Genomic DNA, 23,614 nt, shown 5'->3' with positions numbered 1-23,614 from the left:
ATAAAATTTAGAACTTTTGAATCCAAGTTAAATAGATTAAATCTAGAATGAATCCACTTTGTCAATTGGATTAAATCCAATGAGATTGATTTAACATACCTAACTATTATATCTATTAGATATGGACATTACCAAATTGATTCAACTTGGTTCTAGTTCACTTAACTCGACTTGTGTTTGGATCGTCTCACCTCAACATCGGTCAGAACTAACTTGAGTCAACCTAGACCCAAACTGACTTGATTCAAGCTTTGCTTGTGCGACTCAACTTGACTTGGGCTCAAAATGAATCAGTTCGACCCTAGGCCCAATATGACACAACTCAACACTTCAACTTGGGCCGACTTGTCTCAAATATCATCTTGACCCGACTTGTCTCGACTTTTAACCCGAGCTAACACACCTCTTGTCAGGTCGACTCATCTCAACCTCTAACCCAAGTTGATTCATCCTAACTGCTATCCTTGTGCTGACTTAGCTGAACCTCTAACTCCGAAATGACTCAGCTCAACCTCTAACCTAAGAGGACACAACTCAATCTTCAACTCAGATGGACTCGACTCATCCTTCGACTAGGGTAAATTATAACAATTAGTAAAATGAACAAATGAAGTTGTAGTTCATTCAAATAGAGCACTCGTTTGGTAAGTGAGAGGTGTCGAGTTTGAATCTCAATGAGTGTAACTATTTTTTTCTTTTGTTGGGTGCAAATAATGCTTTTGAGTGACTTTGCATTCCTATTTGTTGGGCAAGTGTAACTCTTGTTGAGAAAAAAAAAAGGTTTTGAAAATCCAATGCAATGATACAATGTAGATTTGCTAGGAAAAAATGTTGTAGAAAGCACTCGATGGGCTAAAATAAAGTCTCATTGGGAGAGGGAGTTGTAAAGAGCACTCGCGGGCTAGCAGGAGTCTAATTAGGCAAGAGCGAGGATTTGAAAAATAGAAAACATGAGTTTTGGGGTTTTTTATGAAGATAGGAAATTTAGTGAATAATTATTTAATTAAGAAGATTATAAACTGATGACAACATTTTGGTTGCACAAAATATTGATCAAAATTTAACAAATTAATAAAACTTAATGCAAAACAAGAAGACATCAAATTAGAACAATATCTAGAAATTGAATGAAGTAACCAAAATGAATGAAAAAACTAAGTTTTAAAATGTTCAATTGAATTTAAACCACAATCTAATAAAAAAATAAAATGTAAATCCACTATTAATTAAATTGAAATGTTGAAATAAATATAATCGTCAATTAAATTGAAAATTGATTAGAACTTAATAAAAAAAAACCAAGTGATGTGTATCTGAGTGAATTGGAGAAATTGGGAGTAAATATAATAAAATAAAATTATGGATGCAATTGTTAAATAAAAGGTAAAGTGGTTGGTGTATTACACAGTCTGAATAGTTGATAAGCTTGATAAATACTTGGTATTTAAGCTTATTAACCTCTCTTATTTGTCTTTATTTCATGTGTTTGGTGTTTATTTCTTAGTTAGTTTATTAGTATTTTGTGTTTTGTTTAGTTAGAAGTATTTTTATTTTCTTAGATTATTGTATAGGTAAATGTATAGGAAAATGGAAGACTACTAAGCTGTCTGCCAGGACCATCTCGCCCAGCCAGAGCCCCCCCACTCGTCCAGCGAGAAGTGTCTCGCCCAGCGAGAAGTGTCTCGCCTAGCGAGACACAGCAGTTCTATGGCAGTTTAGTGATCTCTCGCCCAGCGAGAGATAGGGCTCGCCCAACAAGCAGACCGTTTTGGTTGGTTAAGTTTCGAGAATCAAAGGAAAGAAGTCAGTTCTTTTTGTGGTGGAAACGCAGAAAAACTCGAAAGCTTCGGTCAAGGGCATCTTGTGGACGAAATTACAGCGAATTCTTCCATCTACTTGTGCGAATTCATCAAATCCGTATGTTATAGATGATTAGGAGTAGCTAGTCTCTATTTTCATTAGGATTGGATGTAATGAATTCAGACACTATGTGACTTTTCCTATGCAATATAATTTCCTTCGTATTCAATTGTTCTATCTTGATATTTAATGTGTATGATAGGAATATCATGTTATTTGTTGTTACTCAATCATTGGAAAATGAATTTGGAACTAGACATGGATAGAACATCTCAAGAGTTATGATCTAGGAATAGACATTAACTCTTGGTCATTCTAGAATTGTGATCTTAATGCAAATTGTATGCTAAAATGGCTAAGGAATTAGAGTTTTAACATATGATTTAGAACTTGCTTCTAAGGGATTAGAGTAAGTATGCTTTTAACATGAATGTGAGTACGAAGGGATGTATATATTGTGTAGCGTTACATTAAGTTGATTCATGAAATCCAATCCTAATGATGCTCTTTACCGATTCACATCTTCATTTTTATAAATTTTGCATGCTTTATTTTACATTGAATTAAAAATGTTTTTCATAATTGCTAAAACTAGTAAACAATCACGAGTAGATTAACAAACACAAATCCCTTGGGAAAACGACACTTGGACTACCATTTTACTACTTGCAACGATTTGGTACACTTGCCAAAAAGTTAACAATGACATCCTCCTATAAGCAAAAGTACCGAAGGAGAAAGTGAAAATGGTCTTGTGTTGATCCTTAAGTGCAATGTAGATTTGCATATATCTCAATTAGCCATCTAAGAAACAATAGTGTGATTGCCTGCCAATCTCTGAACTATTTGATCAATGAATGGAGGAGAAAGTGATCCTATTTTGAGTAACCTGGTTAAGGCTCCGATAATCCGTACGAACTCTCAATTTATATGGCAGTCGAGTAGCAATCAACTCTTTATCTTCATTTCGCACAATAGTTGCCCCACTCTTATTGGGAACACCTTGACAAGAGATACCTAAGTGTTGTATGAGATGGGATATATGATGCTAACCTTCAGTAGCTTTGTCACCTCCTTTTTATCCACATCTAGGATGGTAGGATTCATCCTTCGTTGTGGTTGTCTCAGAGGTAAAAAATTATCCTCCAACAATATCCGATGCATACATACTGTTGGGCTGATCCTAGTGATGTCATCCAAAGACCAACCAAGTGCCTTCTTACGCTTTTTCAACACCTACAACAACATTTTTTTTATACGATAGAATATCACTAGAGATTATTATTAGTAGCTTCTATGCTTCATCTAGGTAAGTATAGTTCAAATGGGATGTGGGTAGCTTGAGATCCAATTCATCAGGTTGTTGCTTTATTGAACTTGGTTGAGATGCTTAAAATGTTGGAAATTAAGACCCGAGAAAATAAATTACAATTCGTCAGGCTAACTCGTATCATAGGTTTTGTGAAACAGGTGCAGTTTGCATAATTAAATATTATTCATATTTGATATAAACTAATACTTTTAAACTGTGTTTGGATTGAGGTGTGGATTTGGAGAAGTGAATTTGCGTTGATTTAAGTTGATTTGTAGGTAAAGATGAGGTTATTTAGATTAAGGGAAAGATAATATGATTTGAATAGACATGAGTGAAAAGTTTGTGTATGATGTGAATGGTAAAATTTAATAAATTTTTATTTTTAATAAATTAAATTGTATGATTACCATTTTACCCTTCATTGTAAATTGGAAAAATGACATTAAAATTGTTATTTAAAATTAAAAAATATAATTTATTGATAATATCATTTATAACCCGAAATAATTTAAAATATACATTATTTAGTTTAACAAAAAAAATCTCTAATTTTATTTAAATTTATTTCATTTTATATAATTAATTAATTTTAAAAAAACTATATATAATAGATGAAAAAACCACATTTATTTGAATTTTTTTCTCATTAATAATAATATAATAATTATTATAATAATAATACTATGATTATATAATAATAATAATAATTATAATAATAATTTTATTATTATTAAAAAATAAATATTAATTATATATATTTAATTATTATAATATATTTTAATAGATTAAATAACATGGAGAATCACATAAATTTGATGTGATGAGGTGACTTTCCTTGCATATCTTTTTAGTTGAAAGAGTGTTAAAATTTGGAATTCACTTGCAAATCAACACTTCAATTCCATGCAAATCAGTTGAACCAAACATGTTCTACACCTTACTTTCCATCGACGTGAACAATACTCATGCACATGTAATTGTATCACATGAAGTAAGTTTGTTATTGTATTTATACTTAAATACAAATGTTTAAAGTAAGTTAACAAATAAGTAATTCATAAATATACATATATGTTATTCTTTTAAACATTATTTTACTGTTGATGTATAATATATATATATATATATATATATATATATATATATATATATATATATATATTTATATATATATATATATATATATATATATAATTATGATAACAAATTCATACTATAGTTTTAGTTATAAGATTACTAAGAGTGATTATGCATTAGATTTTTTAACATCTAGTCAAAATTCAATCTAAACATAATAAAATAGATAGGATTTATATTCCAAATTTCTTTTAATTAGATCAATTAGATTTGGATTTGTTCTATCCAATTAAATTGAATTAAATCTACTTTGTCAATTAAATCAGTTATAGTGAGATAGACCTAATAGAATTGGCTAGTAGATTTATTGGACAAAGGCTCGAATTAACTTAGTTGAACTTAAACCAAAGTTGATTTATGTGGACATTCGACCCAAGCTCGATTAAGCTGCACTTTCAACTTGAGTAGACCCAATTCAACCTTGGTCTTGCTCGACTCAGATTAATCTAGTTCAACTTGTTTCAACATAGACTTGAACTGACTTAGTTCAACTTGAATCGATCCAACTCAACTTTCTCTCTAACTTTGATATACTTGGGTCAATGTCGGAGTGGCAGATCTTGACCAAAATTTTTGGGGAATCCAAAATAATACACTTAACATTTTTGTCACTAATTCAATGAAAATTGATACATAATTTAGTATAACTATAACTATACAATAAATTACACATATATAAATGATTGTCATTCATTTTTTCATATTCTTAAACTTATCAAATAATTGAATCATAATTAAATTTTTCAGATATTTTTTTTTCAATGTAAATAACCAAAATATTCATTTTCTATTTTACTAATGTGTACATATTGATTCCAAAGTTATCACAAGCTTTCACTTCATCATCGTTATGTTTATGCGATGGGCAACCTTATCGTCTTGTTTTCATCTTTCCTTCTTTTTCATCAATTTCAAAAAATGAATTTATTGTTTTGTTTTTTTATCAATATACTTATCTACCAAACAAGTTTAAGACTAAAAAATAATTTATCATAATTTAATGAAAAATTGAGAGATATAATTACTAAAAAAAATTATGATAATCAAGTCACAATTAAAAACCCTCTATAAAAGATCACATAATACATTACTTGCTCTACTATATTCATAAAAAAATAATATATAAAAAGGTAATGCGATAAAAAAAACATGGTTAAATATTAAATAAGTATTTCATTACCAAATGAGACAAGAGAACATTACTTTTTTCTTCTTTTAAAAGCATAAGAGAAGATATGAAAAAATGAAAAAAATGAGAACAAAAATAATAAGTTTCTGTTTAATTTTAATTTTCAGGAACAAAAGAGATAAGGTAAAGATGAAAGATGAGTACAATACCTGAAAAACTAAAAATACAATAAAAAAAAATTATTTTAACAATTTTTTTTTTATAAATTTAATTTTATATTGTACTATTTATTATAAAAGAAATAAAAAAATAGTTAATTTAATTTTATTAATATACAACTATCTAATTTAAATCGGTACAAATAATTTAAAAAAAATTAAAACTAAACATAATTTCAAATTTTTTAAATACATCTAATTTTAAAAAAGCTGAAAAAGTTGGGGGCGGTGGTTCCCGGCCGCTCCTGCATTGCTCCGCCATTGGATGTAGGCTTAAATTGACTTGAACATATTTTATTATGGATTCTCAAAATGTAAAAGTATCCATGGGTCTGATCTAAATCCAAGGAAAGAAATTTAACTTAAAATCCAGTAATAAGGGTTTGTATTGGAGAATAATCTATTTAAATGGACTCAAAATGATATAAATTTGGGTAGTTATAAATTGGATTTGAAAATATAGATGTTTTAATCACCCTTAAAAATTGTAGTTTATTTATAAATACGTATAAATAAAATAGTTATGAACAAATCTCTTTGTCTAACAACTTTTCGTTATAAAACATTTAATAAATTTACAGAAAATACCATACAAACTAAAATATCGATATACTTGAAAAATATATATATATATATATATATATATATATATATATATATATATATATATTTGAAGCGAAGGAAATGAAGTGGATTGGGCCGGCCCAGTCCGGAAGAAGAGCAACGGCCGGTCCGAGGGAAGTTTATCGGAAAGAAAAGCGCATGGAAAGGGGGGGAAGTTTGCAGAGGAAAGGAGGTGCAAAAAGAGGTGGAGCACGCACATGCATGAAACACACTCACTCACTCTCACTCTCACTCACACATCACATAACACAGACTAGGCCGAAAAAGTGACCAAATATCTTTCCATTCCACCTCCTTCCTGTCCCCACCATCCCTCACTTCAGATTGCGTCTCCACCTTCCCCATGCTTATCATGTGCTTCTCCCATCGCTAACACAACACAACACAACCTATCTCTCTCACTAACCAACCATGTTGCTCTGCGATTACTGTCACACCAAACCCGCCTTACTCTTCTGCCGACCCGACTCCGCCAAACTCTGTCTCCTCTGCGACCACCACGTGCACGCCGCTAACGCTCTCTCCCTCAAGCACGTGCGCTTCCAGATTTGCGACACCTGCAACACCGACACCGCCACCGTCCGCTGCTCCGCCCACAATCTCATCCTCTGCCACGCCTGCGACCTCGACGCTCACGCCCACGCCCCGGCCTCCCTCCACCACCGCCACCGCCTCCTTGGCCTCTCTGGCTGCCCCTCCCTCCCTGAGATTGCCTCCGCCCTCGGCCTCGATCTCCGCCTGCGCCACGCCAACTGCCGTGACGAGGTCTACCAGCAGGTCCTCGAAGTCGCGCGCACCAGGAACGAGAACGACTTTGCGCCTGCCGAGACTCAGGAATTCAGGTTGGAGCCTGCAAACGACGTTGTCGACGAGATGTTGCTGCAGCAGACGCCGTTCACGTCCTTGCTCGGGATGCCTGATTCCCAATCCGAATTCGACGCCGCCAAAACTAACGATAACGGTTACGGAGTCGAAGCTGGAGATCTTCTCTGGACTTTTGATCCCAACTATCAGTCTCCTCAGGTTTCTAATTTACCTTCTAAATTCTACGAAATAAACAAAAAAAATGTGTATTCAAACACATTATATAAACAGGGTACATTGAACACTATGGAGTTTCCAATAACTCAAGTGATAGTTATTCACTATTTGCTACGAATTTTAAAAGGGAATTATTTTTATTAGAATGAGTGCATAGTTATGCTTCATCTCAGCTCTGGGATACGGTGGAGCATGATTCATCTTGATAAGAAAAAAATGGTTTTTTTTTTTTTTTTTTTTTTTTTTTTTAACTTCTTAAAAGGTAATCTTATATTTAGCTTATATTTACAAAAATAAATTAATTTTTTCGGCTTGCTGGTGACTAATTTTCGTCGTGAAACAGAATTTGAAGCCATTTTTATGGGACCAATGAATTATGGGTGACTTGAGACGTAGTTATTTCATATTATTTAATGGTCTTTTAGTTTCAATCTTAATTGTAATGAATATTGGGATGGGAAACTTGGTTACTTTATTTAATCCAATTAATAGCTTAATTTTTGTGATTTTTTTTTTTGTTTTTGCAAAATTGATTACACAATTGCAATGTGGCATAATTGCTGGTTTCTAGTTCGAGGTAGAAGATTGCATTGTTTGTGCTTTAATTTTATGCCATCTTGCATTGTCATTTTGGTAACTATCTTACTTTTCTTTTCTTTTCACATGATTGAGGAAATCTAAGTAGGCGCAAACAGCTTCCTTTTCACATTGACATAATTCCGGTGGTTTGCATTTATTTTCTCTGATGAATAATTGTTTTTTTGTTTTCAAAAGACTGAACAAAAATGTTAATTTTCTGGTAAATAAGTTGAATTAGGCACACCTTAAAAACGTGTTTGAGTTCTTATCTTTGTCCGTTTTATATAACACTGTATCAGTTTGAATTTATTATGGTGTACTGGTTCAATAAAAATCCGGCACGTGATTTTATAATCAGTTTCAATTTTATTATGGAAGAGTTGGCTTGGACGTGAAACTTATGCCATAATTAGTGCTTATTGTTTTTATTCTTATATGCAGGTGTGGGATTTTGAATTACAGAAATCAAGAGGTTGTGATGAACCAAGAGTGGTGACATTTGATGGTCTAGAAGTTCCAACATCATTTCAAGATATGCACAATATAAATTACTCGACCACCGGTGATGATATTCTATCAAGAAATGTAAGCCATTACTTGTGCTGCTGAATGATTTTCAATTTTTGCCTTGTGTGTTTTTGAGCTTGATGTATTGCAAGTTAAAGGAGTTTGCCACCAGATTATAAAACTTGCTCGCGTGTGTCAATGGAGCTTTCTGATTTACTACATGCAATTTACAAATTACCGGCTTGTTGAAGTAGTTATAGTCTACTGTTATTGTAATATGAGAGTCATTTGATTGCAACTGTTTGTGGGAGTGTGATGAAATGGTTTTGAATGGGTGATGCAATTGATTCGGGCTCTCTAAGGAGGTTGATGCAGTATGCAAATGGTCTATAGGGTTCTTTGTCTTCCAATCATTTTGAGAAATATGTTAGGTTCTGACACACCTTAATAGTAATAAACCTGTGGATTTCTTTTTTGAACGAAATCAATGTTGAAAAAGAAATTTGCAGTAGAAGTGGGTTAGTAGTTTTAAACTCTGAACGTACTGACAAAACTGTGGGCCTTCATAGCTTTGATTTAGTGTACAGAGTTCACATGGGGAGGGACAATTGAGGACGGAAAGATTTAATTGCTAAAGATGCAGAGTCTTCCAACTTTATTTGTCTGTATATTAAACTTTAACAGCTGCGTCCATATCATTTAAAATCCGCAGAGGGAATCATACTTCTCATTCCCAAGTGCCAGATGATGCGTAGAGTATATGATAGTATGTAATAACCACTATTTCCATGTTTCACATGGGTGCTTTCTACAATTTATTGTGTTATAAACTGTTACGCAATGATTGCAGTAAAGTTCCATTATGATTTGGCCTTTCTCATTCATTTCGTCAGATATTTCCATTTCATGCTTGGTTTTACCTTTATCTGTGGGGAACCAGTAAATAACAAACTATTTATGGTTTCAAAAATTGCAGAACCAATCGGATCAGTCATCATCAAGCCACGCAAAGAAGAAAGAAGAAAGCAACAAGAAAGCCAGAGGTGGGTTGTCATCAGAGTCCAAATTGCTAGAATCAATACCGTATAGTGGCACCAACAAGGTGGTTGTCATGGAGCATCTTGTGGGTGGGAATGCAAATGTTAACACCTTAAAAGCCAGGGTTAGCTTGGAAGAGTTGGCTAAGAATAGAGGTAATGCAATGTTACGCTACAAGGAGAAGAAGAAATCTCGAAGGTATATTTCCTTTTTATATGAAGGAAATAGTGTATGTATTAGTCGTCCAATGATTTTTATTATCTAAATTGATATACATTTCTTGACTTTAATAATTAGTTTAAAAGTCATACGCACCATGATTCATTCTTGATTGACAATGTAAAAAGATGTTACAATGGATAAAAGTTAAACTCTTTAAATTTTTACACATGTAGCGAATGCAAATGTACAGAAACCTATCTAGATATACATGCAAGCAATACACACTTGATTTAATTTTGTGAAAGATGGTATTAGTTTGATCTTTAGTTTGAAGTTGCTGCATCGTACTTTGCACAGGTACGATAAACACATTCGCTATGAATCAAGAAAGGCCAGGGCTGATACTAGAAAGAGGGTGAGAGGGAGATTTGTGAAGGCAAGTGATGTTCAAGCAGGATGAGTGGCTTTTCAGAAATCTCATCCTAGTTCAATGCTCTTGTGTGTATACATAAGTTACAATATCACAGAAATATGGATATATTCTAGTTTTCATAAACTCCCTGAGCATTGATTGGTTGATTGATTTGAATCAGTTTTGGTAGATGTTTTATTTCAATTTTTATTTGTTACATTATGTGGGAGTTGATATTTGGTGAGATTGTCACATAAGAGGGCGATAGTGATACACCGACATTAAATCGGTGAACTAATCCTGTTAAGATTTGTTTTGTGATTGAAGTATCATTCAACACATTTCTCAGTCTCTTTCCATGTAAATAGGTCACTTGAAAATCTCACATAATAATCTCTTCTCCCACTTAATGCAGCTTAGAAAAGAAAAAAAAAAAAAACTGAATTGAATTCTTCTACTTGAATTTCTCACTTTTGAACAGTTGTGCGATTGCAAACTCTTACCTAATTCGAACTTTCTATAAACATGTGTGTTTTTTTTTCTTTTTGGGTATAAGAACACATCTAAATAAAATTGAAAGCTCTTGTTCAGTTACGGGCTGTGATACTTTGACACTTTCAAATTCTCTCTTACTTCCAAGTCACACTTTAAAAATTATTGTTTTATTATAATATTTTTTTGATATTTATTTTCATTATGTCAATATGCTATTTTATTTTTATTATGTTAATATAATATTTTATTTATTTTTACTTTTATTATGTTAATATAATGTTTTATTAATAAAGCCTAGTGCCAAATAGACTTGGAAATAAATGTGGCATAGACCATCTTTTTCCATTAGGGATTCTTAGATATTTGTAGGGAGGATTGTACATTAATATATACACTTTTTCTCTTGCACCCTTTTTTTTATTAAGTGCAATTGCTAACTGAAAAAGACTAAAATATCATCTATCATTTCACTGTGTCACAATTGTTATTGTCATTGTCACTGCTGTGTCATTAGTGTTGCACCTCTGTTCTCTATTGCAGAGGAAGGAGAGAGAGAGAGAGTCGTACCTCATTCCAGAAAGTTTATATCAAAATACATGTAACGTGATTTAGAAAGTTGGTTTTGGGAAAGTTCAATTTCAAATATTCTTTCCAAAACTTATTATATATGTTCTAGAAAATGTGTTTTGAAAATTTTATTCTGGAAAATTTATTTCAGAATGCATTTCATGCTTTATAAAAAGTTTATTCTGGAGATTTTGTACTGTAAATCTTATTCTGGAAATTTTATTCCTAAAATTTTGTTGAAAATCAAATTCTAAAGTTTAAAAGAAAAATCAGAAAACTTGTTCTGAAAATTTCTGAGAAATGTAATTTGAAAGTTACTTTTACAAAGAATAAAATGATTATTTTAAAAATTATGGAGGAACAGTTAAAAATTATAAGGCGAAAGAAAAAAGAAAGAAAGAGGCTAATGTATAAATAAGTTTCTTTTATAAAAAAAATATATTTTTTAAATAAACTGTTGTTAAATTAAGAGTGAAATAAATGCTTAGATGAACAAACTAAAAGAATGTCTAAGTGGGTGTACACAAGTATTTATTGTAAAAAAAAGTCAGTTTCTTTAACAAATTTTAACATTTTAAGGAATTAATTGACCTTCAGCTCTGGATTTACCCAACAGAAAAAAGCAAATACAGCACTTAAGCGGCCGTTATTTATTTATTTTCCAACTTATTTTATAATTTTTTAATATTAATTAGCTCCATGGGGTTAGGATTATACTGAACAATTTATAAAAATCCAAACAAGCTCCATTTAAGCAAAAAAAGAAGAAGTTAAATTTATTATTATTTTCTTAAAAAAAAATTAACTAAATACGATGCTACAAAAGCATAAATTGTAAACTATTTAGAACATGTGTTAATTTATTTTTTTAACTAAATTTTAATTATTCGTTTGACGTCTCAAACATGTATAATAATTTTTTAATTAACATTAAAATAAAAATATGTTCATATAAATAATTCAAATATTATTATAAAAATTTATTTAAAATATTAAATAAATTTAACAAAACTGAAAAAAGTTAAATTTACACAACTTAAAATTAAAAAATTAAATTAAACTAAAATCTCATTTCAATTTTTTATATTTAACCTTAAAATTAACACCGGTGGGGTGATATCAGAGATTATTTTATCCCACATGTTAGTTTACTTTTGTTTTCGTTTTCACGTAATCTGGTTCAATTTTTAGTGCGCAACTTGAGTTTTTTATATTTTATATTTGTAAAAGTCATCGTAGAAGTCACGATTACAGTTTTATCGATTACAGTTTTTTTTAAAGTAAAGTAGTTAAAGAAGTAACGATATTTTTATTTTTATTTTGTGATTTTCATTAATTTTTATTTTATTATATTTTAATGGTATTTACTTTTTATTTTTTATTTAATTAATTTAATGTTCAAAATTAACTTAATTAATTGAATTTATAACTTATTTGGAAGTATTTTTTCTGGATTCCAAATAAAATCATGTTAGATATTATTATGAACTTTGACATCTACCTAAATCGAGACTACAAAAGCTCATTAACCATTTGTCAATATATAAGAATTGATTAAATAAAAAACAAATACAAAACATTGAAGACCATATTAAAATCATGATAAAAATTACACTCCACGAAATATAGACAAACTACAACTATTATTAAAAAAAAAAAATCTAAAGAAATATATGGGATAAAATATTAAACCACTTATATTATTTTTATATGAATTAAGGCTAGATTAGCTAACTTATTGTACAATGATTTCCTTTAGGACAAACATGAAAAACTTTTAATTGTATATGCTTACAAAAATGCGAGCACTGACGCCATCTTCTTCACGCCATCTTCTTCAAAGACTAAACTCCAAGAAACCAACTTGTTGATTTAAAAAATCATAACACACTAAAGAGAATCACTCTCTAACCAAAGTCTTTGAAAACCCTCCCTAAAAAACATGTTCCAATGCATAAATGATCATATAAATTCATCATAAATAGAAGTTTGTATCCCCTAAAAAACTCAAAAAACTACTCACATGGATATAAAGTTAAACCAAGACAATCCCTCTTGCACCATAGTATTCATCTTAAATCAATTGGCATGTGAAACTTGCCATATTACTTCCATAAAATAAACTACCTTATCTTACCTTCCCTAATTTGAATATTGAAAAATTTTAACAAAAAAAATCTGACACAATATTACTCATATGCTTCTTATATTTATTTTCAACCATATACACTAACTCCTTATATTTATTTTTATTTTCTAGATTGTGACGTAAAGAACAAAAAAATATATGAAAAAAAGAAATATATTACTGATTGTATACAAAATATGAGGATGTGTTATATATACACATAAAGCTGATCCTAGAAGTCACAAACAAATTGGTCTAAAGCATAATCCTAGAAATCATAAATAAATAGACCTAAAACATGAAGTTATACTATAATACGATATATTAATTTTATTTTGTAAGTCCTTTTTTAAAACACTGTTTTAATATTATCACTGTAATATTAAACAACCGGTTATATGACTGTTTTAGTTTTTTTTTAAGCTATAGGGAAACTTATTGTTTACCATTATTTTTTATATAGTAGTTTTCAAAACTGTTTTATTAATATTGTTAAAAACAATTTATGTTGGTTATTGAATTAATTTAACTGAATCTTTTTGTTACAACTGGCTCTCAAAATCTGTAAATTAATATTATTAAATTGCGTTTTTAATTTTAAAAAAATAATATTATTACCGTAATATTAAAATCTGTTTTAAAATTGTTTCTTTAATATAGTTATGTTAGTTATAGAATTAGTTTGGTTGATTTTAAAACTAAACCGGTAGACTGAGTTTTATTTATTTATTATTTTATATACTAAAATAATAAAGTAATTATGTAAAGAAATATCATGAAAATTAAGTTATATTGTTGTATACACAATTATTTTTTTTTTGTTTTTATTTCAAATACTTTTTGAATAATAATATAATTGTTATTATATTTATTTAATATTTACACAAACTAATAATAATAATAATATAAATTATAAATTTTTAAAAGATTAAAAATCTATTTAGTGAAAGTATTTAGTATAATAACATTTTTTATAATTAAAAAAATTGTAATAATAACACCATTAGGAATAATAATAATAATAAAAATAATAATGATACCAATAATAACAAACTAATGATAATAGTAATAATATTTATGTCATAAATATTAATGTCAATGCTAATATTAAGACTAATGTTAACAATAATAATATATAATTATATATAAAGATAAACAACAAAATAAATAAAAGAAAAATAATTGAAATATGATTTGTAGTAAATAAAATTAAGATGTGTGTTTCACTATTATAATAATAATAATAATAATAATAATACAATTATAATAATATCTCGTAGTTTTAATAATAATAATAATAATAATAATAATAATAATAATAATAATAATACAACAACTACATATATATATATAAAGAGATACAAATTTTTTTGTCCTCTTTTATTTTTACAATTTTATCCTCTTAATTATTATTTGTTAAATTTAAATAATTCTTCATAATAAATAATTATTTGCGAGTTTTATTGTTTTACTAATTTTAATAACTATTTTTTAATTTAAATAATTATACATATATAAGGATAAAATGAACAACAAAACAAATAAAAAATGCAAGTGATTGAGATATGATCCCGTAATAAATAAAAGTAAAATATCTGTCTAACTACAATAATAATAATAATACCACTATAATAATATCGCATAATGATAAAAATATTAATAATAATAATAATAATAGTAATAACAATAATACAACTACATATATAAAGAGATAAATTTTTTTGACATATATATAGTATTCATTCTTATGTCAATAGGAATAAAAAATAAGAAATACTTTTTCTCGAGATATGGACAAACAAAAGTCCTTTATGAAGCTCACTTGAGTGTTGGAGTGTTTTTTGCAGGCACAGTCCTTGTTTGGTTGAAAGGAAACAAGTACGTGAAGAAGGGCGAGTACCAGTGAAGTAAATAATTAGAAACACTTGAAGGCCTTTGTAGGATACAACTTCAGCTCCGTAAGAAATATTGGTGCCTATTGTGGGGCCAACTTGTACTATTGCAAAGGAAGATCGTTGAATGGTGTCTACAAGGAGCAAAATGGTCGAAACCAGAGAAGCAAGACCATCCCTAGAAAATATAGCCGCCATCTTGGAAAATTAGTTTAAAATGTAGCAAGAGTTTGTTGAATTTAAGAAGAAGAGTGTTGAGGAGATGGATGCACTAAGGCAGGAGAACTTAAGAGTTAAGCGGAAGGTAAAAGCTGAAGGAGTCGTTGATAAAGGAAAAGAGAAGGAGATTCTTAATGATCCATACATGACATAAAAACCTCGTCGCATGCAATTACACTCCCTAACACTAAGGAGCCAACAACCTTTCATTGATAGTGGGGACGACAAATTGTTACGCACCACCTAGAGTAAAGAGCCGACAACCTTTCGTTGACAAAATCATCGAAACTCTACTCCCAAAGCAGTGGGAAGCCTCCACTCTAAAATGTTATGACAACAACACATATCGTGAGGAACACATCTCTATCTACATCACTCAAGTAAGCTTGTACTCGATTGAAGATTTCGTTCTGTAAGGTCTTTCTAACAACCCTAAAAGGACCAACTTTGGAATGATTCACTACCCTACTTTAATACTCTATAAACTGCTTCGACACCCTCTCATTGTTGTTTTCCACACAGTTTGCTACTAGCCGACATCACTGCCTTACCTCCCTGACCCTTCTTAACATCACACATGAAAAGGGAGAATCGTTGAAATCCTTCATAGACAGATTTGGGAAGGTAGCGCTAAAGATCAAGGACCTAAACCCTAAAGTTGTCTTGCACTACATGATCATGGAACTAAAGGTAGGACCCTTCGTAGATGACTTATGCATGCATCCCTATAAACATAAATGAGTTAAGGCAGCGTGCCACAAAGTTCATACGAGTTGAAGAGATGAGAGAGTACAAAATAAAATCCGCGCCTTTGCCCTACATGCAGAAAAGAAGGGAGAGAATCATGACAGGACTCAGAAAAACAACTATTGGCTAAAAGAATCCAGACCAATTCGGTTATTAACATACGCTCCTCTAAATATGCCCAAATCCCGCTTATTAGAAGAAGCCCTACAAGCGGATCTCATACCACCATGAGTAAGTATTGCAAGTACCACCGCAATAATGGCTGCACCATAGACAAGTGTGCGACACTCAAGGACAAAATTGAAACATTGATACGAGCCCGCCACCTTAAGCGGTTCATTAAGGCCGAATAATACCCTACTTTGAACATCGATATCTACCCTTTCAACGCTGCATAACCTCCTCAAACCTTCAGCATGACCTATACTGAAGACTTGGGGGATGATTTACTAATCAAGGCTGAATAGTACCCTACCTCAACAAAATTTTATACCTTAAACATATCCTTGAGAATAACCTATATTAAAGACTAGGGGGCCGATGTACTTATCAAGAAGAAAAAGTACTTGGCCTCGACACTATCTCTAGGTTGGATACTTTTAAGCCTATTCAGGCAACACTTACTACATGGTCCCCGACCGGGGCAAGAACCCTAAAGGTGGATATTATCCTAACTTATGAAAAAAATCTAGATTATGAAATTGAATTCACAAAATAATCCAAATTTATGTTATTTTAAGTCTATTTAAATTATTTTATCTAAATTATAAATCTATAAAGGTTTTAAATTCAATCAACTTAACTTGATTGATTTGGATTGAATTTAGATTTAAAATGGATTTGATTTGTATTGAATTTAAGTTAGATCACATTTTGGATTTTAAAAATCCAAAATCAAAGTTTGTCAAGGTCGAGCAAAGGCAACAAAAAACCAGGTCAAGCCAATTTCGTCCGGAAACAAGTATTTTAGTGTATAAAGTATATTAATATATTCTTACAAAAGATAGGACTATAAAAATATATCATTTATACACTCAAACTAAACCAACAACCTCTATACCAAAAGCTAACTACTACTAAAGCTCCTTGAGACCTTCCACTACTCTAATTAATGACTCCTTATCCTTCAGAGGTGTCTTTAAACCTGCAACTTCATATACTCTCACCGAATAAGTGATCATCGCAAAAGAAAGGTACAAACAACATAAGAAAACACGTAGCATACAAAAGGGTAGGTTAGTGATAAAAATGAAAATTCTAGAATAATTAAATCGTAGAGGTGTCAATTTGGCCCCTAACCCATGGGCCAACCCTTGCCCACTCTTCATTAAGCCCCCTTTTAGCGGGCCCCCAAATGAGGGGGCCAAAAAAAAGTCCCAGCCCCCAAAGTCTTCTCTTTAGTGGGTTACGGATAAGGCTAAGATGGGTTAATCCCCCCTCAAATAATATTACATTTAGCCAGAGCCAAAGATCAAGCCCCGTGACTCGAACGGGTCCGAAGACCCAAACAGGCCTGATCACCTCGACAAGTTCGAAACCCCAAACAGACGCGACAACCCGGACGGGCCCGAAGACCCAAACCGACCAAGCAAACTAGATAAGCCTGAAGACCTAGATGTGCTTGATAATCTAGATGGGCCTGACGACCTGGACAAGCACGATAACCCAGACGAGCCAAATGATCTGGACGAGCTCGACGATTCGAATGGGCCCAATGACACGGACGGGCCCAAAAACCTTGATGGACACGTCCGGGTTATATTGCTCGTCAAGGTCGTAGGGCACGTTCGAGTTGTCAGGACTGTCTGAGTTGATGGGCCTGTTGAGATTGTCGAGCCCGTTTTGGTCATTGTACTCATCTTGGTCATCAAGCTCGTCGGGCCCGTTCGGGTCTTCACGCTTGTCTTGGTTGTTGGGTCTATTCGAATAGTTGGGCCAGTCCGAATCATCGGGTCTGTTTGGGTCATCGAGCTTGTCCTTACAATCGTGCTGGTCTGGGTCGTTTGGCCTGTCAAGATTGTGGGACCCGATCGGATAGTTGAGCCCGTCTGAATCGTCTAACCCATTCGTTTTGTTGGACTCGTCTGGGTTGTCGAGCTCGTCCGTGTGGTCGTGCTTGTCGAGCAGGTCCGAGTCATTAGGCATGTTTTGGTCGTTGTGTTTGTCCGGGTCGTTAGACCTAGAGTTGTCAAAACGGGTAACCTGGCCCGACCCGGCTCGACCCACCACAGGTTAATGGTTTAGTGAGCCAACCCAACCCGGCTCACTTTTTAGCGAGCCAAAAAAATTCAAACCCGGCCCGATCCACCACGAGTTAGCGGGTTAAACGAGTTGGCTCATGGGTTCACTTAATTAAAAAAATATTTTTTTTTTATGTTTTTCAGTCAAAACTAAATTGTAATTCTAATTAAAATCTAAATAAACTTTAATACAATCAAAATACAAACCAAAATAAAAAAAATACAAATTATTTATGTGTTGGATAAAAAAAAACCTAACATGACCCAAATGTAAAGCCCAACTTAATAAAAATCAATAAAAACACTTGTGTGACCCTTTTATCTGCGGGTTGGTGAGCCAACTCCGCTCACCATGGGTTCAACCCGGATGACCCAGGTTCTAAATAAGCCAAGTCAAAAATCAACCTGTATTGAAATTTGTAAAAAAATTTCAACCCAACCCGACCCGAACCCGTGGTGAGCCGGGTTGGCTCGCAGGTTCTAACCCATTTTGACAGCTCTAGTTAGACCCGTCTGGATCGTCCGTCCCATCCCACAAATAATAGTATATTTTAAAAAATAATATATTTTTCATGTTGAAGATGAAAGCCCATGGTTTGGCCCTAACTCACAAGGCTTTTGCGGGGTTTTTGGCCCTCTGGGCTTCTTTGATGGGTTTTTTTTAATGTGGGCTTTTTTCTCCCTAGCCCACATGGGCTAAGGTTAAGCCCTTTGGGCTGGGCCAAATTCACACCTCTATTAAATCATGTCAAATGCACACAACATAGGTATAATAAATATACAAGGATATATGTACAAAAGTAGTTGACATAGAATTCATTGGAGGTGTGAACCTGTGATGGTTCCTAGACTTTGCAGAGCATAGGGTCAAGGGGTAACCCAACTACACAAGGTAAACCCCCTTCGTGCCTAGGACCAAAATAGTGCAGTGACTATAACCTCATGCGAGTCTCACCATATAACTCATTCTACTATATTCTAGTATGAATGATTATTAGAGTTCAAGATACCTCTTTATTGACATCTCCTATGTCAAGGCATACACTAAAGTTACAACCATCACCAAGAATTTGTCCTTGAAATTGCTTTAGCATCATTATCGTTATACATGCTCACACAACAATTTCATCTTAAATTAATAACAATTCATAGTCATGAACATCAATAAGTCCATCACAATATTTTCACATCAAATACTAGTAACAATCAAAGCCATATAATATGCTTTGCATCTATCACAGAACATTCAAAAATAGTGGAATTGTAGAAATAGGCAAAACAAGGCATCTAACGCTCAATACCATTTGTCTCGGTAAAATTCTCACTTAGTGACATTATGTAATCACTTAGCTGATGCTCAATGCCTTGAAGTAAAAATGCTACCAAACTTGCAGTACACAATGGCACTCAACGCCCCTTTGATATTGCTCAATGCTAGCTCAGATGACAGCACTAAAAAATTGAGATTTTTGGGGAAACTTAGACTTGTTTATTTGCTCATATTGGTACTTCTCCTTAGTGAATTGGTTTAGAAACAATTTTGAAACTTTAGAGATCGTACCAATGGGTAAAAATACACAGGTCATAAATTTTCTCAAGTCAACCCAAATTCAAACAACAAAACAAACATGGAATCAAGCATTCAATTCAGCCATATCATATCATATCAACAATTAACACTAAACCAATTTTCATCAAAGAAAATCAATATCATCAAATTTGAACACAACAGGGACATGTAAAAAAAATTCAAAGATATCAAAATCAACTCAAAACGTACATTCTAGCTTCCCTTACTTGACAAAGCGGCTCAACATACCCAAACAACTCTAAGAATTGCAAACTACATTCAAACATACATGATGATCTATTTACACATAGAAACATCACAAGAATGATCTATACCTATCATTATGGTCAATGAGCAACAAAGACTCATATTGATGATTGAAACCTCACATGCAACCAAAAGAAGGCTCACATGAAAGCCAAAATAGAAAGTGTAACACCCTTAAAGATGCCACATGTATTTTTTTTTCCAAAACTTAAAACACACCCTTTGGTACCATCTTATTAAATAAAAACTTCACAATTTTTTATTCTCAAAATGACATTTGTAAGATTAGTTATCTGAAACAACTTTGTTCATTAAAATAAAACATCTTTCACAAACCAACTTGTTTATATCATCAAACCGAAAATGCCACAAAATCCTTCAAGTCAAATGTAACACAAAAACCACTAAACTATTACATTTTATTCAAAAGGACATTTTCAAATGTCTTAAAACAACCAAAAGTTTCCTTGCGAGCTCCTCACCGCTAAGCTTCTCCAACAGTATCTGCATCAACATCTACTCTCATATAACACAGGTCATACGATCATTGCAGGTGGAAACCACAACCATAAAATACAAAGGTTAGCTAACCATGTATCTCATCACATAACATGCATATCAACATACACTCACCTAGCATTATCATAATGTAACATAAACTCATTCATAATATCCATCATTACATGTTCTCAACATCACAACATGAACCCATCAACATATTACGACTAAGTGATACCAAACAATATGATATTCTCTCATAGCCAACCATTATACCTTTCTTGTGCACTAACGCCTCTTGGAAAAATCCCTTCCTTGGTTTCCAAAGACTTACTAGCAACAACTCCACCCGTTTGACAAAGCCTTAGTGATACCATTCTTGTTAAGCTCATGCTAAAGAGTTATAGAGGAACGAAACCCTCTTACCTTGACTCGACAAAGCCCTTCGGTGAAAAGAACCATCCCGACTTTACAACTATAAGAAATTCATACTATCCCACCACATATATATACTCATTCATGCAACATCTCATCACATCATGCCACATTATACCCTTCCATACATATGACCATATAATTGTCATCATGACACATAAATTAACAAACACACGATTATACGCATTTATGATAGATAACACAAATGCACATCAAGGCCTCATCATCACATGTATCACAACACATTGACATCATACAATCCTTATCATTGTATTTAATGTACATCAACCATCAGGCCCAACATCCAATATACTGCAAACAAAGCCTATCACAAATTATCACAACAAAATATCGACACAATACAACCATTAAAAACCAGAAATCATGTGTAACATATGTCTCCAACTACAGACCTCCAAACTAAGATCAACTTGTTCAAACTAAAGAACAACATGTTATGAACTAACTGTCAAAATTTAAGCTCAATCAGAAGGTTAACGAACCGGAAAATGTAATGTTATGAAAATTACATAGACAAGAAAAAAATTAGTAGCCCACGGTGCCCAGAACTTGGCGCCCAGCGGATCCAAAACCCAAGACTTGACGCTCAATGGTAGGAAACCACCGCCCAACGGAACCCAAACCCAAGACTGAAGGCTGGGTGGAAAGAAGCCAGCACCTAGTGGTCCCTACTGTGCGAAAAAATATGGGAAACCGCGTAATTACACTTTGGTCATTTTAAAGGCACACAACCATCAAGGAACATAAAAAATCATTCATCATACACTAAACTTCACATAATTCCATTCCTGGCTTCCAAACCTTCCACTTCATGAACCTAACTCACCATTACAACACATCAATTCAACCAATTGCTAACCCAATAACTCATTGGTATAACATCATGAATATCTACTGAATTTTTACTGCACCAAAACATTTAATTTAACATTTGCACACCATGAGCCATCTAATTTTATTTTCATAAAATTTTAACCCGATTTGCCCAATTTTTACTCCAAACAAATTCTATACTCTAATTCAATTTTAAAAAAACTTAACCTATATTTCTCTCTTGCATCATTCCTCTAATTCTGAATATCAGAAATTAAAAATTATCCCCACTACCATATGCCCAATTCATAGCCATCCACTTACTATCATCAACCGTGAAAATCAACATGCCACATGTAGTGATTTTTTTTTTCATCTCATTTGTACACAAATTCAACACAACCAAGCTACAAGGGAACTTGTTCAAATTACCATCTAATGGACTTTTTCTCCACCAAAAATTAATTCAATAAAACGAAAAGAAATATAACATAACTATTACCTCCACCACGATATCACAATTCTACAAGACGACAAACGCATAACCCCATTGACACCATGAACACATATGCATAGTAGTGAAAATTTGTCATATTAAAATTTCCATTCAATTCATCAAGGTTGACCATTCTCAAGGGAATGAAATATAACATTACGCAATACTCCATCACAAAACAATGCAGAAAAAATTAGAATATAGTATCTTCCCTTACAATTCCATGGAGAGAACCTAAACCCCAAACACACGTTCACACCAGAATCAAAGAGAACAAGGCTTAACATCCCTTACTTGGAATTCCTGCAATGAGATCACCTTAACTTTGTTCTACCCTTTCCTTGCTCTTCACGTTCAGACCAAGAATTATGCTCTCACTCTCTATTTTCTCTTAACAAGCAATAAATAAAAAATAATAAAATTTTTTTTCTTTGACATCACAAATTTTCTTCAACTCACAACTTTTCCTCTCCCACTCAACCTTATAATTTTTCCATCTAACTAACTCTCCTTAATTTCAATTAAAAATATACACATAATCCCACTAACTCTCCTTAATTTCAATTAAAAATATTTACACAAATACACACACCCACAATCCCAATAACTCTCCTTAATTTTAGTTAAAAATATATACACAAATATACACACAGTTTCGGCCCTCCTAAGATATTTCCATCTTACTAACTTTCCTTAATTTCACTTAAAAATATACACAATTTCAACTTTTTTTTTGCTCTAGCTAGGATTTGAACACACAACCACCAATACTCAACCAACACTCCAAACCATGTTAACCATCACATTTTTCTTATCAATCCACACGCATAACAACATTTCAATGTACCTACACATTCAATGCATTCAGGAAAACTACCAAATAAATTCTAAACACGACAAATAAAATTTTAACCTATTACAAGTTATGCCCAATAAAAAAATAATATTTGTTCCAAATGCACACATAAGGAATCAAACCGATGACCAATAACCCATGATAAGCTACTCTTCACCTTTGTTTGTGACCTTACATATTAATTCAATTAATATTCCTCACGTTCAATTATCCCTTAAAAATATATTTTTTTTGGGTCTTACAGAAAGACACATAAAAAATGAGTAGAAAAAAACTTACACAGTGAAGAAACTGATTAGTCCAAATTAAAGAGCTCGCCGCAAGGATCACTAATATGGCTTAGATCTT

The 23,614-nt window shown here is 32.3% G+C and overlaps 1 protein-coding gene across 1 annotated transcript; it reads left to right on the top strand.

The window, feature by feature from the left end:
* Nucleotides 1-6,503: 6,503 nt before the first annotated feature.
* On the top strand, nucleotides 6,504-10,166 carry LOC114175388 (zinc finger protein CONSTANS-LIKE 14-like). The gene is made up of 4 exons (XM_028060160.2): nucleotides 6,504-7,306; nucleotides 8,345-8,488; nucleotides 9,387-9,646; nucleotides 9,968-10,166. Exons 1-4 carry the CDS (start codon nucleotides 6,695-6,697, stop codon nucleotides 10,068-10,070), a joined length of 1,119 nt encoding a protein of 372 aa, XP_027915961.1. The 5' UTR covers nucleotides 6,504-6,694; the 3' UTR covers nucleotides 10,071-10,166.
* Nucleotides 10,167-23,614: the final 13,448 nt, after the last annotated feature.

Source organism: Vigna unguiculata, chromosome 1 (assembly GCF_037176805.1).
Source record: "Vigna unguiculata cultivar grain cowpea cultivar isolate G323 ecotype 2 chromosome 1, ASM3717680v1, whole genome shotgun sequence".
Taxonomy (NCBI): domain Eukaryota; kingdom Viridiplantae; phylum Streptophyta; class Magnoliopsida; order Fabales; family Fabaceae; genus Vigna; species Vigna unguiculata.
This window is presented reverse-complemented; position numbering and strand designations above follow the sequence as displayed.

Coding starts and splice junctions, on each gene's coding strand:
- LOC114175388 (XM_028060160.2), top strand. CDS start 6,695: ATGTTGCTCTGCGATTACTGTCACACCAAACCCGCCTTACTCTTCTGC. Junction 7,307..8,344: donor CCAACTATCAGTCTCCTCAG/GTTTCTAATTTA, acceptor TCTTATATGCAG/GTGTGGGATTTTGAATTACA. Junction 9,647..9,967: donor GAGAAGAAGAAATCTCGAAG/GTATATTTCCTT, acceptor TACTTTGCACAG/GTACGATAAACACATTCGCT.